The sequence below is a fragment of the Antennarius striatus genome, chromosome 12 (genome assembly GCF_040054535.1).
Source record: "Antennarius striatus isolate MH-2024 chromosome 12, ASM4005453v1, whole genome shotgun sequence".
In the NCBI taxonomy this organism is placed as follows: Eukaryota; Metazoa; Chordata; class Actinopteri; order Lophiiformes; family Antennariidae; genus Antennarius; species Antennarius striatus.
In genome coordinates, this window is record NC_090787.1 from 8,758,781 (window position 1) to 8,784,722 (window position 25,942).

A 25,942-nucleotide genomic window follows, 5' to 3' on the forward strand; every position below is an offset into this window, starting at 1 on the left:
TGCAGTACTCAGGTTAAACGAAGAGGGAAACTAAATGTTCAGTGTGTAGATGTGTATTTATTTTTACTTGTGTTGAGCAGATCTAAATTAAATGCTATCTAAAGAGCTGTAAGATACCTGGCTCCAAGATCCAAACGGTGACAAATGACAGACAGACAAACAACCATTCACTCACACACTCACACCTACGGACAATTTGGGATGATTGATTCACCCAAATTGCATATTTTTGGAGGTAGAGGGAAGCTGCAGATTTTAGAGAGAATTGACACACTGCTACCCACTGTGCCACCATGCCACTAACAGCCAGCAATACTCAAAAAAAAATACAGCATCATTTATAGAGGATTAATGCTCATATATTCACTGGAAATGTGATTCAATAAATGAACACCTTTGTGTTATTCGAAGGCAGTCTCTCCACCTAGCCCAATACATACCATATAGTTCTAATGCTGTTAGTGCTGAGTGTTCTTACTTGGGCACGTTTAAACACCTCTTAGACAAAATATGGCAAATATGAGAGAGAACAAAGACTAGAATGAGAGAGAACAAGAGGTGACTGTTGTGGACCAGGATGTAGCAAAGATTAGTCAGGATGAAGTGAGGAGGGCATTGAAGATGATGAACAGTGGAAAGGCAGTCGGTCCTGATGATATACCTGTAGAGGTTTGGAAGTGTCTAGGAGAGGTGGCAGTAGAGATTCTGACTGGGTTGTTCAACAGGATCTTAGATAGTGAGAAGATGCCTGAGGAATGGAGGAGAAGTGTGCTGGTGCCCATTTTTAAGAACAAGGGAGATGTGCAGAGTTGTGGCAACTACAGAGGAATAAAGCTGATGAGCCATACAATGAAGTTATGGGAGAGAGTAGTGGAAGCTAGACTAAGGGCAGAAGTGAACATTTGTGAGCAGCAGTATGGTTTCATGCCAAAAAAGAGTACTACAGATGCAGTATTTGCGTTGAGGATGTTGATAGAGAAGTACAGAGAAGGCCAAAGGGAGCTGCATTGTGTTTTTGTAGATCTGGAGAAAGCTTATGACAGGGTGCCCAGAGAGGAACTGTGGTATTGTATGAGGAAGTCCGGAGTGGCAGAGAAGTATGTTAGAACGGTGCAGGACATGTATGAGGACTGTAAGACAGTGGTGAGGTGTGGTGTAGGTGAGACAGAGGAGTTCAAGGTGGAGGTGGGACTGCATCAGGGATCAGCTCTGAGCCCCTTCTTGTTCGCTATGGTGATGGACAGGCTGACAGACGAGTCAAGTGTCAGGTGTGATGTGTGATAGAAGAGTTTCAGCTAAAATGAAAGGAAAGGTCTACAAAACTGTGGTGAGACCAGCGATGTTGTTTGGTCTAGAGACAGTGTCACTGAAGAAAAGACATGAGACAGAGCTGGAGGTAGCAGAGATGAAGATGCTGAGGTTCTCTCTGGGAGTGACCAGGAAGGATAGGATCAGGAATGAGTACATCAGAGGGACAGCACATGTTAGAGGTTTTGGAGATAAAGTCAGAGAGGCCAGACTGAGATGGTTTGGACATGTCCAGAGGAGAGATAGTGAACATATTGGTAGACGGATGTTGAGTTTTGAACTGCCAGGCAGGAGGCCTAGAGGAAGACCAAAGAGGAGGTTTATGGATGTAGTGAAAGAGGACATGGAGGTAGTTGGTGTGAGAGAAGAGGATTCAAAGGACAGGGCTAGATGGAGGAAATTGATTCGCTGTGGCGACCCCTGAAGGGAAAAGCCGAAAGGAAAAGAAGAAGAAGACAAAATATGGCAAAAAATACACATTTTTCAAAATTATTACTTAATTTGGGTTTAGCAAATTTGCTTCAAATAAGTCTATTAGTCCACACCCAACACACGACCACCACTCACTCATGCAAAGAACTATCCATCCATCCATCAATCCATCCATCCATCCATCCATCCATCCATCCATCCATCCATCCATTTTTACATCCTGCTAAGCGGTGATGTATTGTCAGTGTTTGTGTGTTCGTCCGTCCATCCGTCCGTCCATCCGTCTGTCCACCAAATATCTTCACAACCGCTGCAGATAGAAAGATGAAACAAAAAGCACATTACTCGGGTCGCAAAGGGAATGAAAATGAGATTATGACCTTGACCTTAAGAAAACTAGGTCAAGGTAAAATTTAAACTTTTGTACTCATTGCAGATTTTTTGATGGCAAACACATGATACCGTATGCGGAGTCTTTTGGTTGACGGCATCTGAAAGTGCGCTATGTTCTGTGAGTCTCGGACTTCCATGAGACCGAAAAGTGCTTTAAACAATCGCTAAGAGTGTGGGAGAAGGTAACACAGATAGAAGGTGGTTTAATATCTGTGTTGGGAGGGTTCATAAATGTTTAAATTACTGTAAATAATGTTTAAATTACTACAGTATCGCGGAATTTGTTAATCGCGTGTGGTTCGTGGAACACATTCACCGCAAGGAACGACGGCACACTGTATACCTTTTTAGGTACACATCTCTGAAACCTGATGAGATGTAATCAAGGAACAAAAAGCAGCATTTTCAGGAGGCCAGCGCCCTAAAAATGTGTAGGTCATGGTAAAATATTGAATTCAGGGTTGTCGCGGAATGTTGCAGTCTCTGACTGACTCATCTACAGTCACTTATCCAACTTGCTTGTCACAAATCTGCTGAGGCCTGTCTCTGCCGACTAAGAGAGAAAGGTGGGGTACACCCCAAATAAGACACCAGCTTATCTGACAAACTTTTTTACTGTAAAATTACTTAATAGACCTCTTTCCTTAAAACTCACTTTTGTTTTATTTTCCATTCCTTATTTTTTCTTAATCAACTAAATGTTTGGCTGTCAAACAAAAAACAATCTACAATCCAAAACATCTTTTTAAAATCCAAACTCTAATTTTTTTGAATAATTAGTAACTCAAAAAGCCTTATTTAGTTTCAATCTGAGTGGTGTGTGTTCCACAATTACCAGATGTGCTTAATTTAATATAAAGTAAGAATGCATCCATCAACATTGAGCTGTCCTATATGTAGTGTACAGTATTTATCTGTGCAATGAGGCATATTCCCACTAGATGGCCCTTGAACCCAGCTGTGCTACATCTTCAAGACCTACGGTTTATTATCACTTTATTTTTTATTTTTATTAACAGCAACAAATGATTTATGACTTCAGAACTTAACAAGCAAAATAGTCTAAACTAGACAATGACAAATTACACACCGAAGGTTTGTTGATGAAAACAATAACATGTAGATTGTACTGATGTTATTTCTCATTAAATAAAACAATTTTCATTTGTGAAAGGAGGGAAGAAATGACATACAATAGAGTACAGTAACAAATACATTGTTACTGCACTGTTACTGTACTTTACTTGTACTACATATAATTTTATTTATTATTCCCAATTCTTATATTCCTCATACTTTTAAAACAGCTCATTAATTTAGTAGGTCAATATTCTGCAGCATTGTGTGCTTTAGACAGAAACTTCCTTTATTGATCCCTCAAATGGTGAAATTCTTTTTCACACTCGATATATTTCACACACGTACAGGCTGGAGCACTTGCACACACACACGCACGCACGCACGCACGCACACACACACACACACACGCACACACACACACTCACCGGCCTGTACAACATGCAATTAATGGAGAGAAACGGCGTAGTGAAGGACAGTCACGTAGCAGCGCCCCAGGAGCAGCTTGTGGGGTTCCGTTCCTTGCTTAAGGGCACCTCGGCAGTGCTCAGGAGGTGAACTGATACTTCTCCAGCTGCCAACTCAAACTCAGTCACCAACCACTCCCTGGTCCTCAAGCCAAATCCTTGTGGACTGAACGACTGCCCCCTTTCTTTATCTCACGTCTGATTTCTATCTAACTGGAGACTTATAAATAAAGAAGATGTTCTTTTGGTGTATCCATGGGTGCAGACAAACAAGGTGAAACACAACAAACAAGCCCAAGAAACTAAACCAAAAAAAAAGGTGTGATGAGAGTAATAATCTATGCATATCCTTTTACCCTGCTTGTGCTTTACTTAATGGCCATTCATACTGGAGAAGGTGAAATGAAGTTGTTCAATTCTTAAATTGAAATAATAAGAGTGGTTCTGTTAATTTTGCACACAGTTGTTCAGATGCGCTTTAAGCATGTAGTTTAAAGCAAAAGGTGTTTTTGCTGTCTATGACAGACGAAAATTAAAAAAAAAACTTAAATCATAGTTTTTACTTTCATCTTTTTTTAACATGAATAATTGTGGTTTCACTTGACAAAATAGCGTGACCATTTTACCACCTACAAATAAGGATGTTTTGTCATGCCACGCAAAGGAAAACATCGCAGTCAACGTGAAATAGCCCTCCTCTCTGAAAAACAACAACAGAGTTAAAGACAGCACAATGTGTTCTCCCCATTTTGAGGAAGTGGATTTGCTCACCAGAGTGCATCACACGCGATCCTTCATTTGAATCCACATAGCAAAATCATTTCACTAAACAACATGTAATCATTTGCTCACAAGCAAAATAACCAACTGCAATTGTCTGTCAGAATGAACGACGTGCATGACGGCTGATAGATAACAAATTCAGTGAATGAAAACCAGGAAAGTCTTTTTTGTGTAGGATAGGAGATGTCAATCACTGGTTCATGTTGGACATAAATTGCTCTCTCTTTTCAATGATGGATTTCCCTCCCTAGGCCTCTCATAAACATCTCAGATCTGTACAGATTCCTCCTACACACACACACACACAAACACACACACACACACACGCACACACGCATGCACACACACACAAACACACACACACATGCGCACACACACACACAATCAGGCTATGGGGCTCTCATTCGCATTATTACAAGGTTTCTTTTGTTCCTTCCAGGCAGCATGGTACCCTGGGATCCATCCGCACTGGCCCACATGGGGATACTGGGTGTCAGAGGACTGCTCAGCCTTGACGTGGCTTCAAGGCAGTAGCTGAGGCACACTGGTCGAGCTGGTCTCATTTCTCTTGGTGATTTATGGTCCAGGGACGATAATAAAATCCTGCTGAAGCTCAGATATTCTTCTGAAGGAAACAGTAGACAGCTCAGTAAGTGAAAGAGGGACAATAGTTAGTTTGGGGGTGTTCAGTCCAAAGCCTAAAAGTCATTAGCCATAGGGCAGGGCGTGAATGAAAGGGTGTGTAGGTTGTGTATGTGGGCTGTCCGGCCTTCAGCCACGCTGGGTCAGTTTACCTTTCTGTCTCCACACACTGACCTCTTAGCATGGGACATACCTCCTCTCCTTTCACTATAGCTTTTATGTTCCTATGTAAATCACTCTCCGGTAACACAACCCTGTCAAGTTCTTTTCTTTTCAGCACATTTATTCTCATGGAGGATTCAAAGGGGCATTGCAACAGGGAGTTGGTATGTGGGACTGCTCAACTTGAAATAGACTGAAAAAGGCCAAGGGATGATCAAAAAGGAGAAAGGCCAGCGAGAAACCTTAGACATGGGAACGGCTGGACACTCGAGTGGACAAGAAAGCTCCACTCAGATGAAAGGCAGGCATCCATCAATAAGTTAGTAAAGCAGACAGAAACTTAGCGCCATAAACAAGAACGCTGTCATTCACTGAAATCATTATTCCAAGTGTGAACTTTCGTGAATGGAGGTGGGTTGCAAAGTGAGACCAATTCTTGTCTTGAAATTAATGGAAGATATAAAAAAAGAAAACAATTGAAACAGGAAAATAATGAGCATCACCTGGCGGGTTTTATTTTTACAGCCTAACTGCATAACTGCACAGATGCTTACCAATGAGTGGAAATCCGACAGGTCATGGAGCTTTCTACTTATAATCAGGCTCTGCTGCAACACTGGCAAGTCAGTACAGGAAGGTCACTAACTGCTCACACAGGATTGCCCGTTACAGCATGACGCTTGGCAATAAAATGTCACCCAATGCAGCCTGTCAGCTTTACATCTTCAGGGCTGTTTGTGCTCTATTTATAGAAATAGAACTACATGGATGGACAGCAAGCCAAAAAAACCCTCTAAAACACTGAACATTTTTTCCAGCTGGAGAAATTGTTTGTCCATGAATTTGCACCTGTGCATTTGCTTGCTTGATTCCATGGAGAAAAAGTAATGCAGTAACCTTTAAAGGACTATAATTCCATCATCAACTGTCCAAATGTCTATGACTGTCTCTGATCTGTATTATTTAACCAAGAAGGAGCGTAAGAGACTGATAGGGGTCACACTAGCTCTGATTCATTCTAATGTTACATGTCGAAACCTGGAAGCTTCTTGGGAGAGATATAAAACTAAATTTACTAGGCAGTAAATTCAGTTGTTTGTGCCGCTTGGTGACAGCACAATGTTAGGGTTTATGCGCCAGAAGAGAAAAGATGTTGCAAAGGTGCAGCCCTTGCTTCCATATAGATGTAATTCATGATGTTTTTAATATGGTTTTATTTTCCATGGCAATTTCAGTAACAATGTGTGATACAAACCTTAGAAATTCTTATTAGCTGCAAAGTGTCAATTTCACCTGTTCAAATTGCTTTTTTGTTCAGTGTGAGGTTTTAATGTGAGGTCTTATACATTGCCTCAAAATTACACTGAAATATCCGGAAGTAATCGGTGTGTCTGCCAAATTCCAATCATCTGACTTCAGCTGTAATCCATGCAACAATTCAGCATAGCTTTGTTGCACTGATTGTGAAAAGGTTCAGAAGCAAACAAAGTCATTGTACAAATGTCTCGACCTTTTAGTCATTAGTTGTGGGTCACTTTAACTACTTACTATCAAGACTTTCATGGCTCTTTGCTTGTTAGGCTTTTATTGACTAGAAATTCCCTGAACAAACAAAGTCATGGAATAGGTCATGCAGCTCTCCTTTCACTCTCTCACTGCAAGGTGGGTTGTGTTTGCTTGCTTGAAGAGCCTCTTAACAATTTGACAAAGAAATGCTATTTTAATTCTGGATTAGGAACCTCAGTTAACGGGAAGGTCTTGAAATGTGAACCAATTACCTCCAAACCATCGCACCTTTGTTACGTTAAATAAATTGAGTCACAGAGCGATTAGCGAAGAAAAGCAAGATGCTGTTTGAAGCTATTTTTGTGATCGTTAGAATGAATAATTGAAATAAAACTGTTGATGCCCAGACCATTCACTTGTTCTTTAAGGTGGGTAAAATAGGCTGTTGTGCCATTTTGCTGAAAACTCTTGTCTTTGTTCTTGAAACAACATTCACTGAGTAGGAAATTTTACTTTCCTTATTTTGCTTTTCTTGTCTGCTGTTTGCCTTTATGAAAAAACTTTAAAAAAAAAAAAAAAAGGAATATAAAGAAAAGCCTCACAGAAGAGCCGAGCAATTTCAACCTTGAAATGAAACTTCTTCTGGAAAGAGTCTACAGGCTTTATGTTGTGGTATGACAGTCATGTGGACTGATTTTTATATTTTTTGCCTGTTTTTCAGGTGGCCAGTAGAAGATTTATATTGTGCAGATTCCTCATTTTAACGATGATGATCCAATGGTGGATGTTGGCTGAGTGTGTTAAGTGGTGCATCGTGATTGACTGGCAGTAGGACAGCACTGTTGCTGGTATTTTCCTGCCTTGTGAGCAGCTAATGATGCAGTGAGCATATCCCGCCGGGGGAGAAAAACACTGTGGCCCTTCTATGATGCCAGATGTGCTGTCAGCGTTGTATTGTCAGCAGCAACAAAGCGCACACACACCAGACTGGGTACTCGCAGTGTATTCACATTCGGAATGAGATACTCCACCATTAACGCTTCTCTGGCTCACTCTTACCCACCTACTCTGTGCACTACAAAACTGCTATTTATTCTCATATTCAGTGTCTCAGCATCCAGTATGTCTTGGAACTGAAACATCTGTCTGTGGGGTGACATAATTACCCAGCCTCTTGCTGTTGTTTCCCTCTTTTCAGAAATTTTGTACAAATAAGTGTGAGGTTCTTCATAGAATATGAAATATTTGGTACAAAAAATACTTATAGGTAGATTTGTATTTAAGTGCACAAATCATTCAGAATGATTTTCAACTAATTTAATGGAAAAACTGCATCTTAGTATTTGACAATTGGACAAAATATTTGTGAAAGTTGATTATTCATACCGTCACATGAACTGACTACAATATGATAGACAGACAGACAGACAGACAGACAGACAGACAGACAGACAGACAGACACATAGATAGATAGATAGATAGATAGATAGATAGATAGATAGATAGATAGATAGATAGATAGATAGATAGATAGATAGATAGATAGATAGATAGATAGATAGATAGAGAGAGAGAGAGAGAGAGAGAGAGAGAGAGAGAGATAGATAGATAGATAGATAGATAGATAGATAGATAGATAGATAGATAGATAGATAGATAGATAGATAGATAGATAGATAGATAGATAGATAGATAGATAGATAGATAGATAGATAGATAGATAGATAGATAGATAGATTTGAGAATTAAACTACCAGTTAATAATGAGAATAAACTGGCAGATTCACATGTCATGGTTCGGCGTGACAGTGCTGGTGTGTGGCAGGGAGAGGGGCCGGGCTTGTGGGTGGAGCCACGGCTCCACGCCTGTGGGTCCTCTCCACACCTGAGACTCATCCACGCACCAGTGGCTGACTTTCACACCTGCCCACGTAGCTTTAGTTTTTGATTAAAGCTATGGACAAAAGTGGTGTCGTCGGTGTTCTGTATTTGGGTCCAAACCCCTCCAGTCGTGACAACACAAACCAACACACGCAGACCAGTACCTGCTTTTTGACTCTCACCATCCACTGGAGCACAAGCTTGGCATCATCAGGACCCTGAAAAACACGACTGACAAGCTACCAACCAGGAACCAAGATCACGTAAAAGCTGAAAGAAGCACTGAAAAGTTGTGGATATCCTGACTGGACCTTGGTGAAGGCTCACACAAGATCCAGAGAGAAGAATAACCCAGTGGGGACGGGAGACAAGGAGAGCAAGCGTAATGGTATAGTGATTCCATACGTGAATGGAGTGTCTAAAAAACTGAAAAGGATCTTCAACACTGGGTTACTGTTTATTTTAAGCTCTTTCATACAAAGAGTGGTCCACCCAAAAGAACCTACACCACACAGTCAGAGGAGCAATCTGGTATGTGCACTCAGATGCAACCACTACACAGGCGCATGGCCCAACACAGAAGAGCATACTCATCAGGTCAGGACTCAGCAGTCTTTCTTCACCTCAAGGAAGAGGGACACTCATTTCAGGATACCGATGTTCAGATCTTGGACAAGGAAGACGGATGGTTTGAGAGAGGAGTGAAAGAAGCCATCCATGTCAAAGTGGAAAAGCCACTTCTAAACGGGGAAATGGTCTGCAACATCAGCTTTCGGCCATTTACAATCAGGTCCTTTCAAAACTCCCAAAAAGAACGTCTCAACAGATTAAGCCAGGTGATGTGTCTCATGCTAATGACCGTCATTAGTATACAAAGACTCAGTGACACTCGCATTTCAGAGGAAAAAAAAATTTCAATAACCCCCCCTTTGACACCCCCTGGCACCCCCATCAACCATCGTTGAGGAGCCAGATGGTTTTCAACTACGTTCGTTGAAATGTGGATAGCACTGACCACACCCCACAGGGTTAATAAGCTCTGACAAGACCAGCCACCTTCAGAACTGAAGAAGCCTCTTGGATGAGAGGCGAAATGTTTTCAAGAAACTTTCTTAAAGTCCAGTAGATTGATTTAACCAGCTTTGGATAGATGCACACAACATTTAAAGATGTAACATACCAAGAGAGATAGAAATCCAACACACACACACACGCACACACACACACTCCCTCATTACTGAGGGAGGGGGCAGCCATCTGCCCACAGCAGCAGCACAATGACCTGATCAGAGGAATCCACTAATGAGGCTCTTCTGCTGTTAAAAATTCATTTGCTGTCTCTTGCTGTCAAACAGTCTTTGCAGCCACATCACACATTATCACAGGTCCATGTGAGTAGGCTGCTCTGTTTGTCTTCTGTAAGCATTGGCACTACTCCTGCAATGCTGACGCCTTAATCACCTGTGAGTTATTTAAGCAACTCATGACCCAAAGGTCAAACCTCTGCTGGCTATGACTTGAAGTCATTGTGTAACACTTCATGACTAAACAGTCGTTTCAAAATTGTCTGACATCATCACAGCGGCATACTAAGAGAAAAACAATCTTCTCTTCAGCAGTAGATGGTTCATTTTTTCAAACTTCTCACGCAATCCAAGATGAGGGAAGTTCAACCAGGGCTAACAATGGCTTGCTGTAGCATCTTGTGATCTGTGGCAGTGTGGGTGGGGGTGTTTAAGGTTATTGATCTCACTGTGAACATCTGTGGTATCTATCAGGAGGGTTGTCAGTCATCAAAGAGGGGAAGTCAGGCCAGAAAAGTGAGGTTTTATGTGTGAGCATGTGAAGAATCAGTCAGAAAAGAACAACAGGTTCACTAAAGGTTCACCCAATTCTCTTCCAGTGCAGCATGTTCGTTTTATTATTGTTTTACTTCTTCTTTCCTTCTTCCTTGTAGACTCTCTAACTCTCTGAACATGGGTCGTGTGAGAGTTTTGATTGTGTTGATCTGCACACAAGATGTATAGGAGCCAAAGAAAGGGGGGGAGGGGGGCTTGCTTGTGCCAAAAAACCTAGATGCTTCACATTCTTAGAAGATGCAGCCAAGACCTGGCTTCATATGCAATTCCAGGCTGTAGCTGTCCACGTATTTACCTGATGTTAAAAATATGATCTGAAATGGAAAATCAAATAAATTGATAAACAGCAATACTGACAGTTTCTCAAAACATAGATTGAATCAATCTTTGTGTTGTGTGAAAGTTTGCGTTAGGTTCAGAGATGTTCGGGAGTTTAGAATGAAAAGACTTTTTGTGAATCCGTTATTAAAGGATAAAGTGGAGATGGCTTGGAGAAGCGTCGAAGCACTTGTCGGTGATATGCATTATAAAATCTTGATTTATGGCGTCTCGCTACCTCAGTGTTACAAAGCCAGTGTACTATCATTATGTAGGTGAAATAGAAAAGCCTGCAGATGATTTAGAAACTTGATGGAGGAAGAGACTATTTTTCTCAACCTATTATGATGGCAACCCGCCGCTGGGCATTCATACACAGTAAATCTAATGAATCATGAGGGATAAAAAAATAAAAACAAAGCAGAGCCCATAAGGAAAAATAGCTGCGCATCATATTGGGAAGGGAAAAACGTAAAACGCAGTGGGTGTTATGTGAGTCATCATTATAGGAACTCTGACTGTGCTCAATAGTGGGTGAGTAAGTAACTAATAACAGGTCTAAAAAACAAAAGTGCTTCTGAGATCAGGTTATAGGTTGGGGAGAAAGCCTATCATCTCATGTTTACCTTGACAACTTTGATTCATATTACAACATGCATGCATACTTTATCATCACACTGTTGATTATAAAGTACGATTTTTGTTTCAGTCGGTGTCTGCTTAAGCAGGCCCAGACACAACTAGAATGGAACTCAAAAGAGCCAAGGCTCGCTATCAGTCCTACACATCTTCTTAGCTTCCCTCCAATAAATATGTGTAATTCCACTGACAAACAAACCAACTAATCAACCTATGGACATGGGTGATGGCATCAATTCTTTCATGGAAGTAAAAAAAAACTGCAGTCTGTGATTAAAATGAATTTTATGCTTATTAGATGAAAACAATTCTGATTTTAGGGGAAAAAAACTGAACAGTCTGGGCCAAACAAATTTTCATTGGTCACCCATCCATCCATCCATCCATCCACTCATCCATCCCTCCATCCATTTTCTTGTAGATGAGACATCCATAATTGTCTCATCTTCAGCCATTTTTTTCTCCATTGTGGGTCACGACTTTTACTGGAGTCTATCCCAGCTGACTACAGGTGAGAGGTGAGGTACGCTCTGAACACGTCACCCATGCATCACGGGGTCATATGAGGGACAAACAAACACTCATGTACATGGTCAACTTAGAACCGATCAATTCACTTAAATTTTGTATTTTTGGAGAGAACTCATGCAGATGGGGAGAACATACAATCTCGACATAGAAAGGACTCAAACCCAGAACCTTCTGGCTGTGAGGCGACAGCACTACCCACTGCGCCACCATGCTGCCCCATTCATTGGTCATTATCTTTTTCCCCATGCCTTACTCAGTTTTCTTTATGTCTAAACCTGACCATTGTGTCAATTGTAGTTCACGTGATCCAACAATGGTAGCATTATAAAATTATAAATTATACATTTATAATATATATTTTTATTTTTATTATAAAAATAAAATATTTGTGGTCACCTAGTTAATGTACAGTACATAGAAGGTTTTAGGCTTTGTATCTGACTGAAACCAGAACCCATTACCTAAGCTGCTACAATCCATCACTGCTTCTTTACCAGGTAGAATCATAATGTTTTTTGTTTGTTTTTTTTATTGCGAGAGCAGGAGGTGTAAAGGGATATTTAAAGATTCACAGCTTAAAACATTTGCTCTCTAATTCAAACCTACAATTCCACTGTATTGGAAATGTGAATCTGAGTTGAATCCGTAATTTGGTGGGACAGACACCTAAAAAATCATCTCCAAAAGCTTCATGAGGCCAAAGGGAGCAGCAGTTTCTGGTGATTTTCTCACTGCCCACACAGTGTCGTTATAAAAACATTAAACATGTCCCTTTTGAACATTTAGAGATGCTCCAACTGAGTGACTTGAGATAACAGCTGAACAAATCTAGACATGTAAAAGAAAAGGATATTCAAGGTTTCTCATTTAGTCAAGGATATATGAAACTCTCCTGTTTAGAAACTAAATTTAAATGCGTCAGTTGATCGGTCAGGGACACCTGCACTGATGGAAAAACAGAACCACATCTTATTCCTTCTTGTAAATACGAGCAGTATTATGTTACTTTTTTTGTATTTTCCACAAATACATTTGTTTATGGTTCTGTTGGGCTATATAGATAATTTATATGACAGCATATTTGTATTTCACGATGTGTTGTTGAACTTATTGCATGCCTTCATTTTTTTTGTTGGAAAAAAAATAGTTTATGAAACAGATCAAGAAGAGCAAAAACAAAAATCAACTGGATTTGCTTTGTAGAGTTCAAATACTTTTACTCATGTGGAGCAGAAAACAAAGGACAGGAGTTACCAAGACAATGAGTGTCGTTAGGAGTCATTGCCATTCATAATGGTAACGTCCATTTGACTGCCTTTGCTCTTATTGATTGACCTCTACCTGAATGACTGAGAAACTACACAAATATGTATAAAACAAATGTTCTTTATGTCTTATATCACTTTTTTCGCTTGACATCTCAGCAGAGGACAGGGAAAAGTGGTTCTGAATGGAAAGAGGAACTAAGATTGGTCTAAACATTGGGTGTGAGTTCGTGCTGTGTCTACACTTTTTTCCAAAAACATTCGTGATAGTCACAGGACTTACTCGTCATCTTTAATGTTCATCTAAGATATCTCCTTTATTTCATCATTAGACTCTCTGGACATTTAGTTCCCTTGACGTACTCAGGATATTCAAAGCAGCCTGTTCTCCCAAACAACATCTGCTAAAATGTGTCACTGTCTTCTAATTTTGTCAGACAACATATAAAACCAGATGGAGGGATCCCAAGGGGTCAGGGGCTCTCTTTATTGCTGGTATTATGTGCACACAAACAGACACTGGTTGAAGATGTAAGCAGCTAAAGGACACCACAGAGAGCTGTTGTTATAGATTCCAAGATGGCCTGAAGGCAAGGGGCCCGTGATGGATCAGACATTGATTTGATTTGAAGTGAATGTGAAAGCTTCCGTCCGTGCCCTCTGCCAGAGCGGTGAAGCATGATTGAGCAATGGCTGTCTGGAGGGTTCACTCAGGAAACTGTAAGTGGACCAGCCGGACCTGCTGCTAACAATCACCTTTTGTACAAATTGTCTGGAAATGAATTGTTGATTCACAGAGCAGGGAGAAAAAAGGGTGTCCCAACTGCCAGCTATTTCACAGAAACTTCTTAGAGACAAAAATAGACACTGGTAAAATATTTATTTACACAGACACACATATTCTTTATATATAACAGTCATTAAAAATTAATTATTGTATTCTAGAATTTACATATGTAAAGGGAGAGGGACCTATACCGGAAATTCTCCATAGCAATAATAACATCCTGAGTTATTTGAAATTTTCCCAACCTACAGCATAAAATCATAAAGGACCAAACAAAAGTGATCTGTTTGAATTTGGAAAAAAAAAGTATCCCCCACACTAAGAGGAGTTGTTGACCTGCCGTAGGCAATGGTAGAAGAATCCTGATCAATAATTGAAGGGAAGTACCAATACTACACTATTAAATACTAGACTACTGTATGTGTAGGTTCAATGATGAAACTACATTTCCTGATGCTAAAATTTTACATTTCTCTGTGTTTAGTTATTATGTGTGTCTAGAAATCTGTTTAGAAAAGTGTAAGATCAAGTTTTTGCTACTGGAAATTGCCCTGCTGTCTCATTAAAAGTATGAATTGTCACAATCACGGCTGGAAAAAATGGACTTGAAGAGTTGCTTGGCAGTGCTATCACACCGCTGGATCCCGTTCTCTTTCTGATAAGAGGTTGACAAAAAAGTTAACACAATAGTATGATGTGTACCTTTGAAATAATGACGTGAAAAGTTTCAAATATATAAGCCATAAAAGAATCCATTGTTGTCAAAACTATTAATTCTCTCACAATGCAGAATGATCCCCGTCACTGTGATATTTTAATAACACATCACAATTTAACAATCATTTCAGTGTTTCAGTCGATCATGGTTAAATTTAGTTGTGTTACATACAGCTTGGCTGTTTAGTCTTTTAAAATGCTGCATATCGCATAGCAGCACAATAACAGTAAATGAAGTAACTAGTCGTAAAATGAAAACATTCCTGTCATTCAAAAACTCTAATAGTAACTATATTTACTTCCATCCTTCCCCTGGCCTTTTACAGTTTATTGATATTTAAATTAGATATTATAGATTAGTAATTTGGCTCAATTTACTGATGGGACCAGGTGTTCTGTTATGTTTTTCTCCATAAATGAACCACTTTCTTGTTTTTCTCTACTACAGTGACTAAACATACAACCTGTTCACAAAAGCATTTACATTTTACCATTGATATCACTGGGGATTTCCTGATGTAATTCAAAGGAAGTGATCCCTTTGGCACCAGCGATTTGCTACAAATAAACTACTATATCTTAATTTCCCTTCAAGGATCAGAATAGTATAAAAAATAAAATAAATAAAATATAACAGGAACCGAACATTAAAACGAAACAAGAACACTGAACTACTGTCTGGACAGACTGATTGACAGATGCTTTGCTGAATAGAGAATAAACACTGCATTTAAGTCAATGTAGCAACAAAAATAAAATAAAAACAAGGGAGAAGCAGCAGATGACGAATGGATGTAGGTTAACAGTTGGGATGCAATAAACACTTGAAAACACAGAAGGTTTATCTGGGGAGGAGACAAAAGTAAACAGTAAATCACAGCAGAGCATGGAGCTAACTGAAATGCAAACACTGTTCTCGCTGTCATACAGATGTTATTGATGATAACCCAGAAGCTTTGTTGACACTCCTGATAATGACGCGTTCAGCCAGATGCCTCAGGCCTGTCTTCTCTGGTCACCACAGCTCAAAGCAAATATCCAAGTGTCTCGCTGCTTGACAGATAATAATCAGACTAAACACTATGAGTTCATAGGAGACTGCTCCCACCTGAGGACTGAAAAAAACATGTGTGCCCTCAGAAAAGCTAACTTTATCACATCCTGTGTGTCAAATTCACTGAGGTGATAAGTGATGTGCACTTGCCGTTAATAATTTATTAATGGATATTGTCTGACTAAATGTTTGTCTTGTGAGAATGTGTTTTGACAGGTCTGTGGAGGTAGAGTAGAAAGTGCCATATTGTTAACAAAAGCGCAATGAGACGTTGGAGAATTTTTCCATCTGAATTAAGACTCAAAAACAAACACCAAAAGAAAGAGCACCTGTCATATCCTGATCAATAGTTTTCCTGTGGGAATGCAACACAAGTGGTCTGCTGACAGGTTGAACAGCTACTGTACTGTTTCCTGTCATAAACAGTAAAGCAGGGGCCTGCTCAATAATCAAAACGCTTGAAGACCGGATGTCGGTCCAGGCACAGTAAATCCAGATGTATTATTTACTCCACATCTTTGTTTGCACAAAAACACAATAATCCTCACGGATTTGTGTGTGCGTGTGTGTGTGTGTGCGTGCATGCGTGCGTGCGTGCGTGTGTGTGAGAGGTGGTGGGTGTAGTAGGAAAGGCAACAGTCTGTATCAGTGGAGAGATCTACAGTCTTTAGAAAAAGAAAAGAATTCAATTGTGCCAAGAAAATAAACCCAAAGGCAGTCGAGTACAAAGGGCTGCGGGTCCCGAGCGAATGCCTTCAGGATTTGACCGAAGAGTTGGCTCGAGAAGGAGGCTCCATCATACAGCTGAGGGACCACAGAGCGTTGGTTTGTTTAGCAATAAATCTGCTATTTTTCAATTCACAAGTGGCGCCATGTACCTCCATACAAACAGGCGGAACAACAATCTGACACTCCTTTCATTGGCATTATGTTATTCTTCTTTTTGAAATAATGCACATTTGAGACTTCCCATGGTTTTCGGAGAGTTTCCTCGGTTTCCACTTTCTCGGTATTAGCTGAAAAGTACCAACATCACAGGCGGTAGACAAAGCACCCAGCAAAACATTGAGTTTACCTGCATTTACCTCAGCTGTGATAGAACATTGGCACATCATTAGAGTTACTCTCCTGTCGGCTCCGGTCTGGCAAGCAGATGATGATTAACTCCTGTGAATCATCATCTAAAGAGTGAGAAAAACAATTTTTTTATTATTTTTTTGTATGTGTCATAAGACAGTGGCGATGGTTCCTTACAACGGGCCCTTTCCTGTTGGAAGCTGTTTTTTTGTTTGCTTCAGGCACTCATTGTAGACGGTGTCATCTTTCAGACAAGGAGGCACCACAGGAGCAGTGAAGCATCCCTCTGGCAAGGCCTGATAGATGTTCCTCTACTGGTGATTTGTTTCAGCCTGGTGCTGGACACTCGCCAGTCTCACTCCAGATCAGGGCCTCATGTCACTTGGCACAGGAAGCATTGTCCAACAATGATGATGTTCACACACATAAATGCGGCAAATTGGGTTTTTTTAGTGCTTTAATAATGAATGACGCCTCTCCTCGCGTGCTGAGTGGTGCTATAAATCAGCGCTAAAAGCTAAATGGTCAAGGCGATGGCTTTTTATGAGCAGCGCTGCTCTGGAAAGGTTAAAATGTCAGGTTTGCTTAAATAATCTGACACCAAGAGGTAATGTTTAAGTGCCTTTATATTCGCTCTGGTCTTCCTCACAATTAGATAATAAATAATAGAAGATTCTTTAGCCTGATCTCTGATGAAGACAATAAAATCGAATTTAAATAAAATATAAAGAAAAAATATTAATCAGACACCTACTGTAGTTAGCTGAACTGATTATATATCAGATTGATATATATACCCGAGACCTGTGCCTTTTTTAATGAAGCTGAAGAATAAAACTCCTGCTGATGTATAATTTAAAAATATTCCCCTTCAAGACAAAAAGTATTAATGCAGTCTGTTGTGGCATCAGGTCTACTACTTCTCCCTTCCCTGGTTACTTGACTCTAGAAAGCTTATCTACTGTCATCTGGCCTATTGTCCCTGTTATCTGAGGCGATCAGGGCTGAGTTGATCCTCTGTCATCCTCCACCATCCACACAGACCAGATGGAGGACCTCCACCTGCAGGGAGCCTCAAAGACCTCTCGCTGGGATCTTCTGTCGTACACGAACGCAGCAGAGAGCTCTCCCAGTGTGTGGAGAGAAACAAAGTAACTGGAGAATCTTCTTGAAAATCTTCAAACAGATCCTGTTACTATAGCCCTCTGAACTGCTGAGGTAGTGAATGTTAAATGACCCTGTCTTTTTCAGAAAAATGGAAAATAAGAGGGTCTTCAATGAATATCAACAACTCTCATACAGATGAATGATGATATTTTTTGCTTAATACATGATATGAATATGAAGCATTATACACTGCTTTCTGTGAGGTTTTTTTGTTACAAATACCGTTGCAAGGCAAAACCACAATGAAGGCGTTAGTGAAAAAGGAAAGGGAACCCCGATTGCATTTATCTTGGACTCAGAGAAAACACCCTTCCTATTCAACAACAAGTGGCATTTCTCAACCAGCCTGGTGGCTCACTTTGGATCTGTGCCATTTACAGAGGTTTTATGTCTGTTTTTTCCCCACCCAGAGAGCCCGAGGGCAGTGTCATCCGTTTCAATTTTTATTGGTTCATCCCTGTAGTATAATTCTGTAGGGACTCCATGCCAGGACAGGCAGAAGCAGGATTCTATCAGCTAATCAGTGCGAAAATGTTCAGGGGTAAAAAAAATCTACTCATTTCAGTTGTTGCCCACCAACGTTGTCAGACAAATAGCTGAAGAGGAGTCTTGCTCATGTTCCAGAAGGAAAGAAAATAAATTATCTTTGCTTCCCTAGCTTTTGGTGACCGGGATATTTTAGACTTTTGACTATGCATTCTCATACAGATTTATTCCAAGTGTTATATTTCACAGCACAGCAAGCTTTGTATTTCAAGTCCCAATCTTTAATGCATAAAAATAAAATGCTGAAAAGCTGAATCATAGTCAAGTGTTAGTGATATTTATGTACTATTATAAAGGCACATAGGCTGCTTTTGTCTGTCGGGTAATGCAACCTAGATTTATGTCAAGGAAAGTACTTTTTCAAAAGCCAGCAACAGACGTAGCTCCAAGCAACAAGTAGGAAGTTAAAAACGGTGCTTTTTTGAAGATAAGGGCCAGGCTTTGTCTTTAAAGTGGGTCTGCTGCTCACATTTAAAATCTTACTTCAGACACAAATATTTAAGCGAGCAAGCAAGAATGATGTTTGTACAAAAAGAAATCTATTTGGTAATGATAAAATCATTAATGTTTGTCCTTGCAGTATAATGCATCATGAAATAAGTTAATCATGGAATCGTAATCTGAACAAGCACTTGTTAACATAACAAGAAAATACCATTACTATTGTTTGTACATTACAAACAATAGTATTGACTGATAACTTTAATACATTTCATATATTTTCCTTGGATAAAATGTTTTCTTAACCATATACTTTTTTTTTTTGTCTAAATCAGCCCACGTACTGGAGTCTGGGCTCAAACCCTCTGATGTCACAATCTGCAGTGTTTCATTCAGTGAAAAAAACTGTCTGAATATAATCCAGGCAGCGGTAATGTTTCACTCATAAATGTGTCTGTGCTTGCAAGTTGTATGTAACCTGTTTTCTTATTCTACTCTTTTTTTTTTTGCAGACAGGATTTCTCAAATCCTGCACATTTAAAGAAATTATGGTCACAATGCCTGCATTTAGAATTAAAATCCTGTGATAGTTGGGTGTGAGAGCATTATTCCTGCAGTGTCATGTTTCACACAGCTCACCTTGACAGAAGACAAAACCCAAACAAAGAATCAGAATCATTGAGAATGAAAGATGAATCCTGTGGCTGAGGAATGATGATCCCACAATAACAACAACACCCCCACAACACCACCACCCTGAACATAGTGTGCTTTGCACACCAACCATGGAGAGATGGAAAACACAAGCACCTGATGGAGCCTTGACTGGGAGACAGATAAAGAATTTAAACATTCCAGTCTGAATAATGAAAATAACTCACACATAAACATGCATAGCAGGCATTCAGATCATCTTGTGTCATCTAAAACAAAAGAATCCACATTTCTCCCCATGTCTTCATTACTGTTCTGAACATTATAGAGGTCAAAACTTTGCATTTGTATGCAAAAAGCACACTATACATATACTGAAATACAGAAACTACATATTTTTTGTGCTTATTACAGTGTTGATGATGCTTGGGTTCAACATGAGGTGTGACAATACAAATATCTAAGCCGACACACATTAGCAAACATTTTTTATTTGCTTGTATGAAGCTGTAGCATACAAAGTATTTTTAAGAGCTCAGACATGAGATTAAAGGTATTTGATTTTCTCAAAAACTTCACCCAAATTTTACTTCAACAGCAAAAGTCGAAGTGAGGTAATTTCTGTTGTTTTTTGTTTTGGCTTGTTTTTAAGTAAAGGTTGTATTTTACATGGATATCATTATGAAAACTTATCCCATGCAGACTTGCTGAGGCTGCTGAGATGAGTTGGGGCTGGAGTGCTGGTGTTGCTCATTCTTCTCTTTATCTCTCTGGCATTCTTCTGCCTCATTTCAATAGCCATTCTTTATTGAAGAGTCTCTTCTCAGCAGTTCACACTTGTTGTGATTTGTATTCTAAGTGACTAAGAGATCTTTTGTATTCTGGGCCGATAACAATCTGGATCCTCACGCTGACAGTCGAGGCTGCAGATATCCTGCTGAACAACGAAAAAAGAAAGAACTTATTTATAATGTGAAGTGACTCCACTTTTGTTGAAACCTGGCAAAACCTTAAACCCCCGAGGAAAGACAAACCCCTCAAATGATGAAAGGTTAACTGCAAAAACCAAGTGATCGCAACTTATGGAAATCTTGCATGAACTGATTGATTTTAAATTATTAAAAAAAACTGAAATAAACTTCAACTTGAGTAGCAAAGGAATGAGAATGTATTCATTTCTGCCACCCGCACTCCCCCCACCCCCCAAGAAAACCCAAAACAAATCAAGTTGACCCTGATGTAGAATATTATGATTTATCTTTTTTTAAATTACTTAAATTCCTCTTAAACAACACTGTATCATGTGAGTATATGCCAAAAACCATCCAATACTGAAGTTCCCACATCATTATTTATAAAAATAAAATGAATTAATGATATTTGTCTGAAGCATTTTGCTCAAAAATAAAAATAAATCATTCAAGGACTGCAAAGAAGTTCAAGCCCATAACTTCAAAAAGTCTTCATATTTTAAAACACAAAACAGTAAATGTAAAAATCACCCGTCGGAGGCTATATCTGAACTTTACAGAACAGGCACTAAAAGTGAAAAACCAAAACAATCTGAGTCAAAATTGAGTCAGTCCAACTCCCCTCTGTTGGGAAACTTATAGGGGGAATGTAGAAAATGAAATGCTGCATGTCATCCAACATGTAGATGAAACAGGAGTTGTGCCTGCAGACAGATAAAAGGGAATGTGTCTGTGTCTGAATGATGTTGATAAGAGCGTCGAATCAATACAGTGGGCTTTCTCTGCGCTGCTGATATGCCATGTTTCCCTCCTCAGGAGTCTGACTGCAGGATTAGTCCACAAGCACTTTGATCATCTTTTATAAGCTTCTTTCAATCCACTTTCATAAATACGTGTGTTTTTGAGTGCTCCTTATTACACTGTTTTACATAAATAATTTAGTTTCATCACTTAGCTCCTAATTATAAAACAAACCATGCAGTACATATTACATTCTTGATGAAAATAATGCTAATCAGTTATATTCTGGAAGTACACAAATGACAGTGGTCTTTGTAATAGTTGGGTATCTTGAAGATTCTGCCATGACTGTGTCAGGATAGGCTGGCCCTCCCTCTATGCCAGGGGACTTCATTAGTGGTTTCTATTAATCTCTAAGACTCTATTAGGGAAAATGCCTCAATACCCCTCTGACTTTTTGCATCAATCCCATAATAGCTACCACAGTGATTTCATTACTATATCTGTTCCTAAAGTCCACACTGTCCTCAGCAAGAACACTTTTTGTTTTGTTGCAGCAAATGACTAGAACTTCCTTCAAAACTCCCTTAAACTTTCAGCTCTCCCATCACTCCATGTATCAAAAAGAAAATACAACATTCCTTGGTTGACTGTTGTAAGTGTTGACCTCCCTTCTGCTCTTTCCATACATACTATACTGTGTTTATTCTTTCCTCTTCTGCAGTGGTTGCGTGTTTTGGATTCATGTGGACAGTTTCTTTATATTTTTTTTGTTAATTTTATTTCATGGTCATGTCTGTATTTATTTATTTCGTTAGTTAATTGCTTATTTATTTATATTTTTTTCTTCGGTTGGAGTCTCTTGCCAGGTCATCATTGTAAATGAGAAGTTTACAATGATGACCTAATGAAAATGTGTAGAAACGACTGTAAGCGGTCACAGAACTTCCTCATTTTTAGATAAGCGCTATGCATGCTATAGTGTTTCATCACTTCATGCACTACTAACATTTGGAAACTCCACTGTGGTGAGTTAAGTCATGAGCTTCTGAAACATATTAAGCTTACTGTAGTAGTCACGGTTGCTAAACCTCAACCCTACCTTAACCAACCTCAGCCAGTTGATAATTTATTCAAGCATTAATGTAGAGAAGATCAGGCTCCCGCATTGAAAAGAGTTGAGATTTCATGATACTTTCAAAATGCTGTGTAGCTTTATTAAAGTCTCTTTTAACCCCAAGTGGAGGCAAATAAGTGATGCTGACTGGTTGGGTGAATTGATCTCCTCTCTCACGTAACAAAGTCCTTGTTCGATTAGTCGCTGACTGATTTTTAGCCCATCCAGATTAATGCCGCATAGCTCGTGTGTAGTATGAACAGTCCCAATCGGATTTTTGCGGGATGGATTGAAACCACATTCTGGAGATAATTCTGTATCGGGACAGAGGGCTCTGTAGCTCCAAACACTCCAATCGGATATGGCGGACCGCAATGTCATATTCGTGACATGAGAGCAAGGTGCCCGAAAGAAGAGCGTCACGCATTACGGAGCAGTAAAACATGGAAGAAAAAATTGACGATGTCTGGTGTTTTGTGTTTTCTCCATCTCTACTAGACAGTGATATCCCTAAGGTAACAAAACTTCACGTTCATTGTCGTTCTTGTTGTTGCTGCTTTTGCAATTGCACGCACTGAACCACGACTCCGCCCCGACGTTGTTGCTACGGGAATCTGTCAGATCGGCCAATAATGTGGCCCAGTCTGAACAGAGCCAGATCGCATTTGGACACTTGCTAAAAACAGTGTGAACAGTCAGCCCTAAAAATCAGATATGGAAGGAAATCGGATATGCCTGCAGTCTGAACGGGGCCAAAGACATGAAACAGTATTTGGTTATTATTGAGTTTATAATGATTCGGAAACGTTCCAGTGACACAACTTGTCATTCATCACAGAAGCGTTTTGAATCACGGCAAACAATACAATGTTTTAATTTTCTGAAAACATTTTTAAACGTATTTATTAAGTGTTTTAAACGCGTTCTGAACCCTGTCACGCCCATTACCTTACCACTCGGTGTAAAGGCGCAATAGATTTTTTTTTTAATGCGTGACTCTCCGCTTTGCTTGAAGCGCAGATCGTTCCCGCGGTACTTGGAGGGTGTTGAGTCATATTCAACTGCCAGCTCCATCCGACAGAGTAGGGTGGGGAGTTGTGTGGCCCCCACCGCCATCACTCACTACCTTAAGTGAAACCAGAGATGGTAAAGCTCTGAGAATGAGTGTGGAGAGCCGTTTGATAGAAATCACACATTATAGGGTGCGCGGTGCTTTTCAAATCTGTTGCAGGTCATTTATCTGTGCAGACATAACAATACTAGAGAAGTGACAGGGAGGGATGAGGGTGAGAACGGATTCGGACATCCGCTGATAAAAACTATCAAGCTTTTAAAGTCATGTTGACTTTATTCACGGCGTATTTTTTAGATACCCGTGTGCGTCGACCACATATCTACCTTTTTGGGGGAGGAGAGCATCCTGCCATTATTCCGCCCCCCGGGGGCCGAGGCCACGACCACAGGGGTATTTATTTGCTCACAGAGTGGTACACGTGATCGACTCGGTCACAGACACACACGCTGGTGCAGACTTCACACCTCCAACGAGCGGCTTTGGATCATTTAACAGTTCACCACCAGCGTTATGCGTGTAAGTCACAATGAAATCTTGTCTGTTTTTTAATTCAGTACATTCAATGGGGGGTAAAAAAAAATCATTTTAAATAGTCTTGAAACATGAATGTTTTTCAGATGAACTTTTACATACGATTTTTAATTTTTTTTAACTCATATGAATAACTAGATAACATCGTTTTTTTTCATCTCATAATACTGTGATTGTCTCCCATTTCAGTTCGAATTCTTTGACAACATCACTGACAACACGTCAGACGAGTCTGGAGACTTCGACCTGGACTTCCAGGAGCCATGTGGTGCAGCATTCAGCGATGACTTTAAGAAGATATTCTTACCTACTGTTTATGGAACAATATTTTTTCTGGGAATCATTGGCAATGGATTTGTAATTGTTGTCATGGGCTACCAGAAAAAGGTCAAAACGATGACAGACAAGTACCGGCTCCATCTCTCCGTGGCTGACCTCCTGCTGGTCCTCACCCTGCCCTTCTGGGCTGTGGATGCAGCGAGCAGCTGGTACTTTGGAGGTTTCCTCTGCGTGTCTGTGCACATGATCTATACAATCAACCTGTACAGCAGCGTCTTGATCCTGGCCTTCATCAGTCTAGACAGATATTTGGCAGTTGTGCGAGCGACCAATAGCCAAGCAACAAGAAAGTTTCTTGCAAGCAGAGTGATCTATTTGGGTGTGTGGCTGCCTGCCGCTGTGTTGACTGTCCCAGACCTGGTGTTTGCAAGACAGCAAAGCATATCATCTTCAAACTTCCTTTTCATAGACGAAAGCATGGACACAGATGACTCCAAGATTATCTGCCAGCACATCTATCCACAGGAAAACAGTGTCATATGGACAGTCGCTTTCCACTTCCAACATATACTGGTGGGATTTGTACTGCCTGGTTTGGTCATTCTCATTTGCTATTGCGTCATCATTGTCAAGCTGTCTAAAGGTGTCAAAGGCCAGGCACTGAAGAAAAAAGCATTGAAGACCACAGTCATCCTCATTCTGTGCTTTTTCACTTGCTGGCTACCATACTGCATCGGCATCTTTTTGGACAACCTCATTAGGCTGAATGTGGTTTCCTCCTCTTGCGAACTGCAACAAGCAGTGGACAAGTGGATTTCTATCACTGAAGCTCTGGCCTATTTTCACTGCTGTCTGAACCCCATCCTTTATGCTTTCCTGGGAGTTAAATTTAAGGAATCAGCTCGGAGTGCTCTAGCAGTCACTAGCAGGTCAAGTCAGAAAGTGACTCTTATGACAAAAAAGCGAGGGCCAATTTCATCCGTGTCCACAGAATGTGATTCGTCAAGTGTTTTGTCGAGTTAACAAACAAGGCAACCTTAGACCTTGTGTTTTTCTCAAGAGAGTGGGAAACTAAGCTTTGAAAGAACTTACAACATTTTTGTACAGATGTAAAACAAATATTTTTTACATTTCCATTTGTTTGCCTTGTTTACGGCAATTGCCTGCACTGTGTGGGTTTTTATTGCTTTAAGTTTTTTTTTACTCCTCCAAGCAGATCGTGTCCTCAGGCAGTGCCTAATTTTCATTCATTAAGCTTAATGATCAAGATCCACTTTCTCTTTTTCTTTACAATTCATGTTGCTGTATCAAAGCTCAGGCATACAATGCCGCTGGTGGCCGGTCTTGAAACCTGTACATAGTTTGTAGCATTTGTGTATTTGCACTTAAATTGTGTGATAATTGGAAAGCTGTTATTTATTGTTGTCATCCACACTGGAAGATTTTTGTAAAGTAATGAAACTGCATGCTGCTTTTTTTTCTTATCATTTTGTTTCAATGTAAAAATAAAAACCTGAATCT

General features: G+C 40.0%; 1 protein-coding gene across 1 annotated transcript; it reads left to right on the top strand.

Annotated features, from left to right (window-relative positions):
• Nucleotides 1-24,010: 24,010 nt before the first annotated feature.
• On the top strand, nt 24,011-25,942 carry LOC137604921 (C-X-C chemokine receptor type 4-like). The gene is made up of 2 exons (XM_068329165.1): nt 24,011-24,127; nt 24,332-25,942. Exons 1-2 carry the CDS (start codon nt 24,122-24,124, stop codon nt 25,442-25,444), a joined length of 1,119 nt encoding a protein of 372 aa, XP_068185266.1. The 5' UTR covers nt 24,011-24,121; the 3' UTR covers nt 25,445-25,942.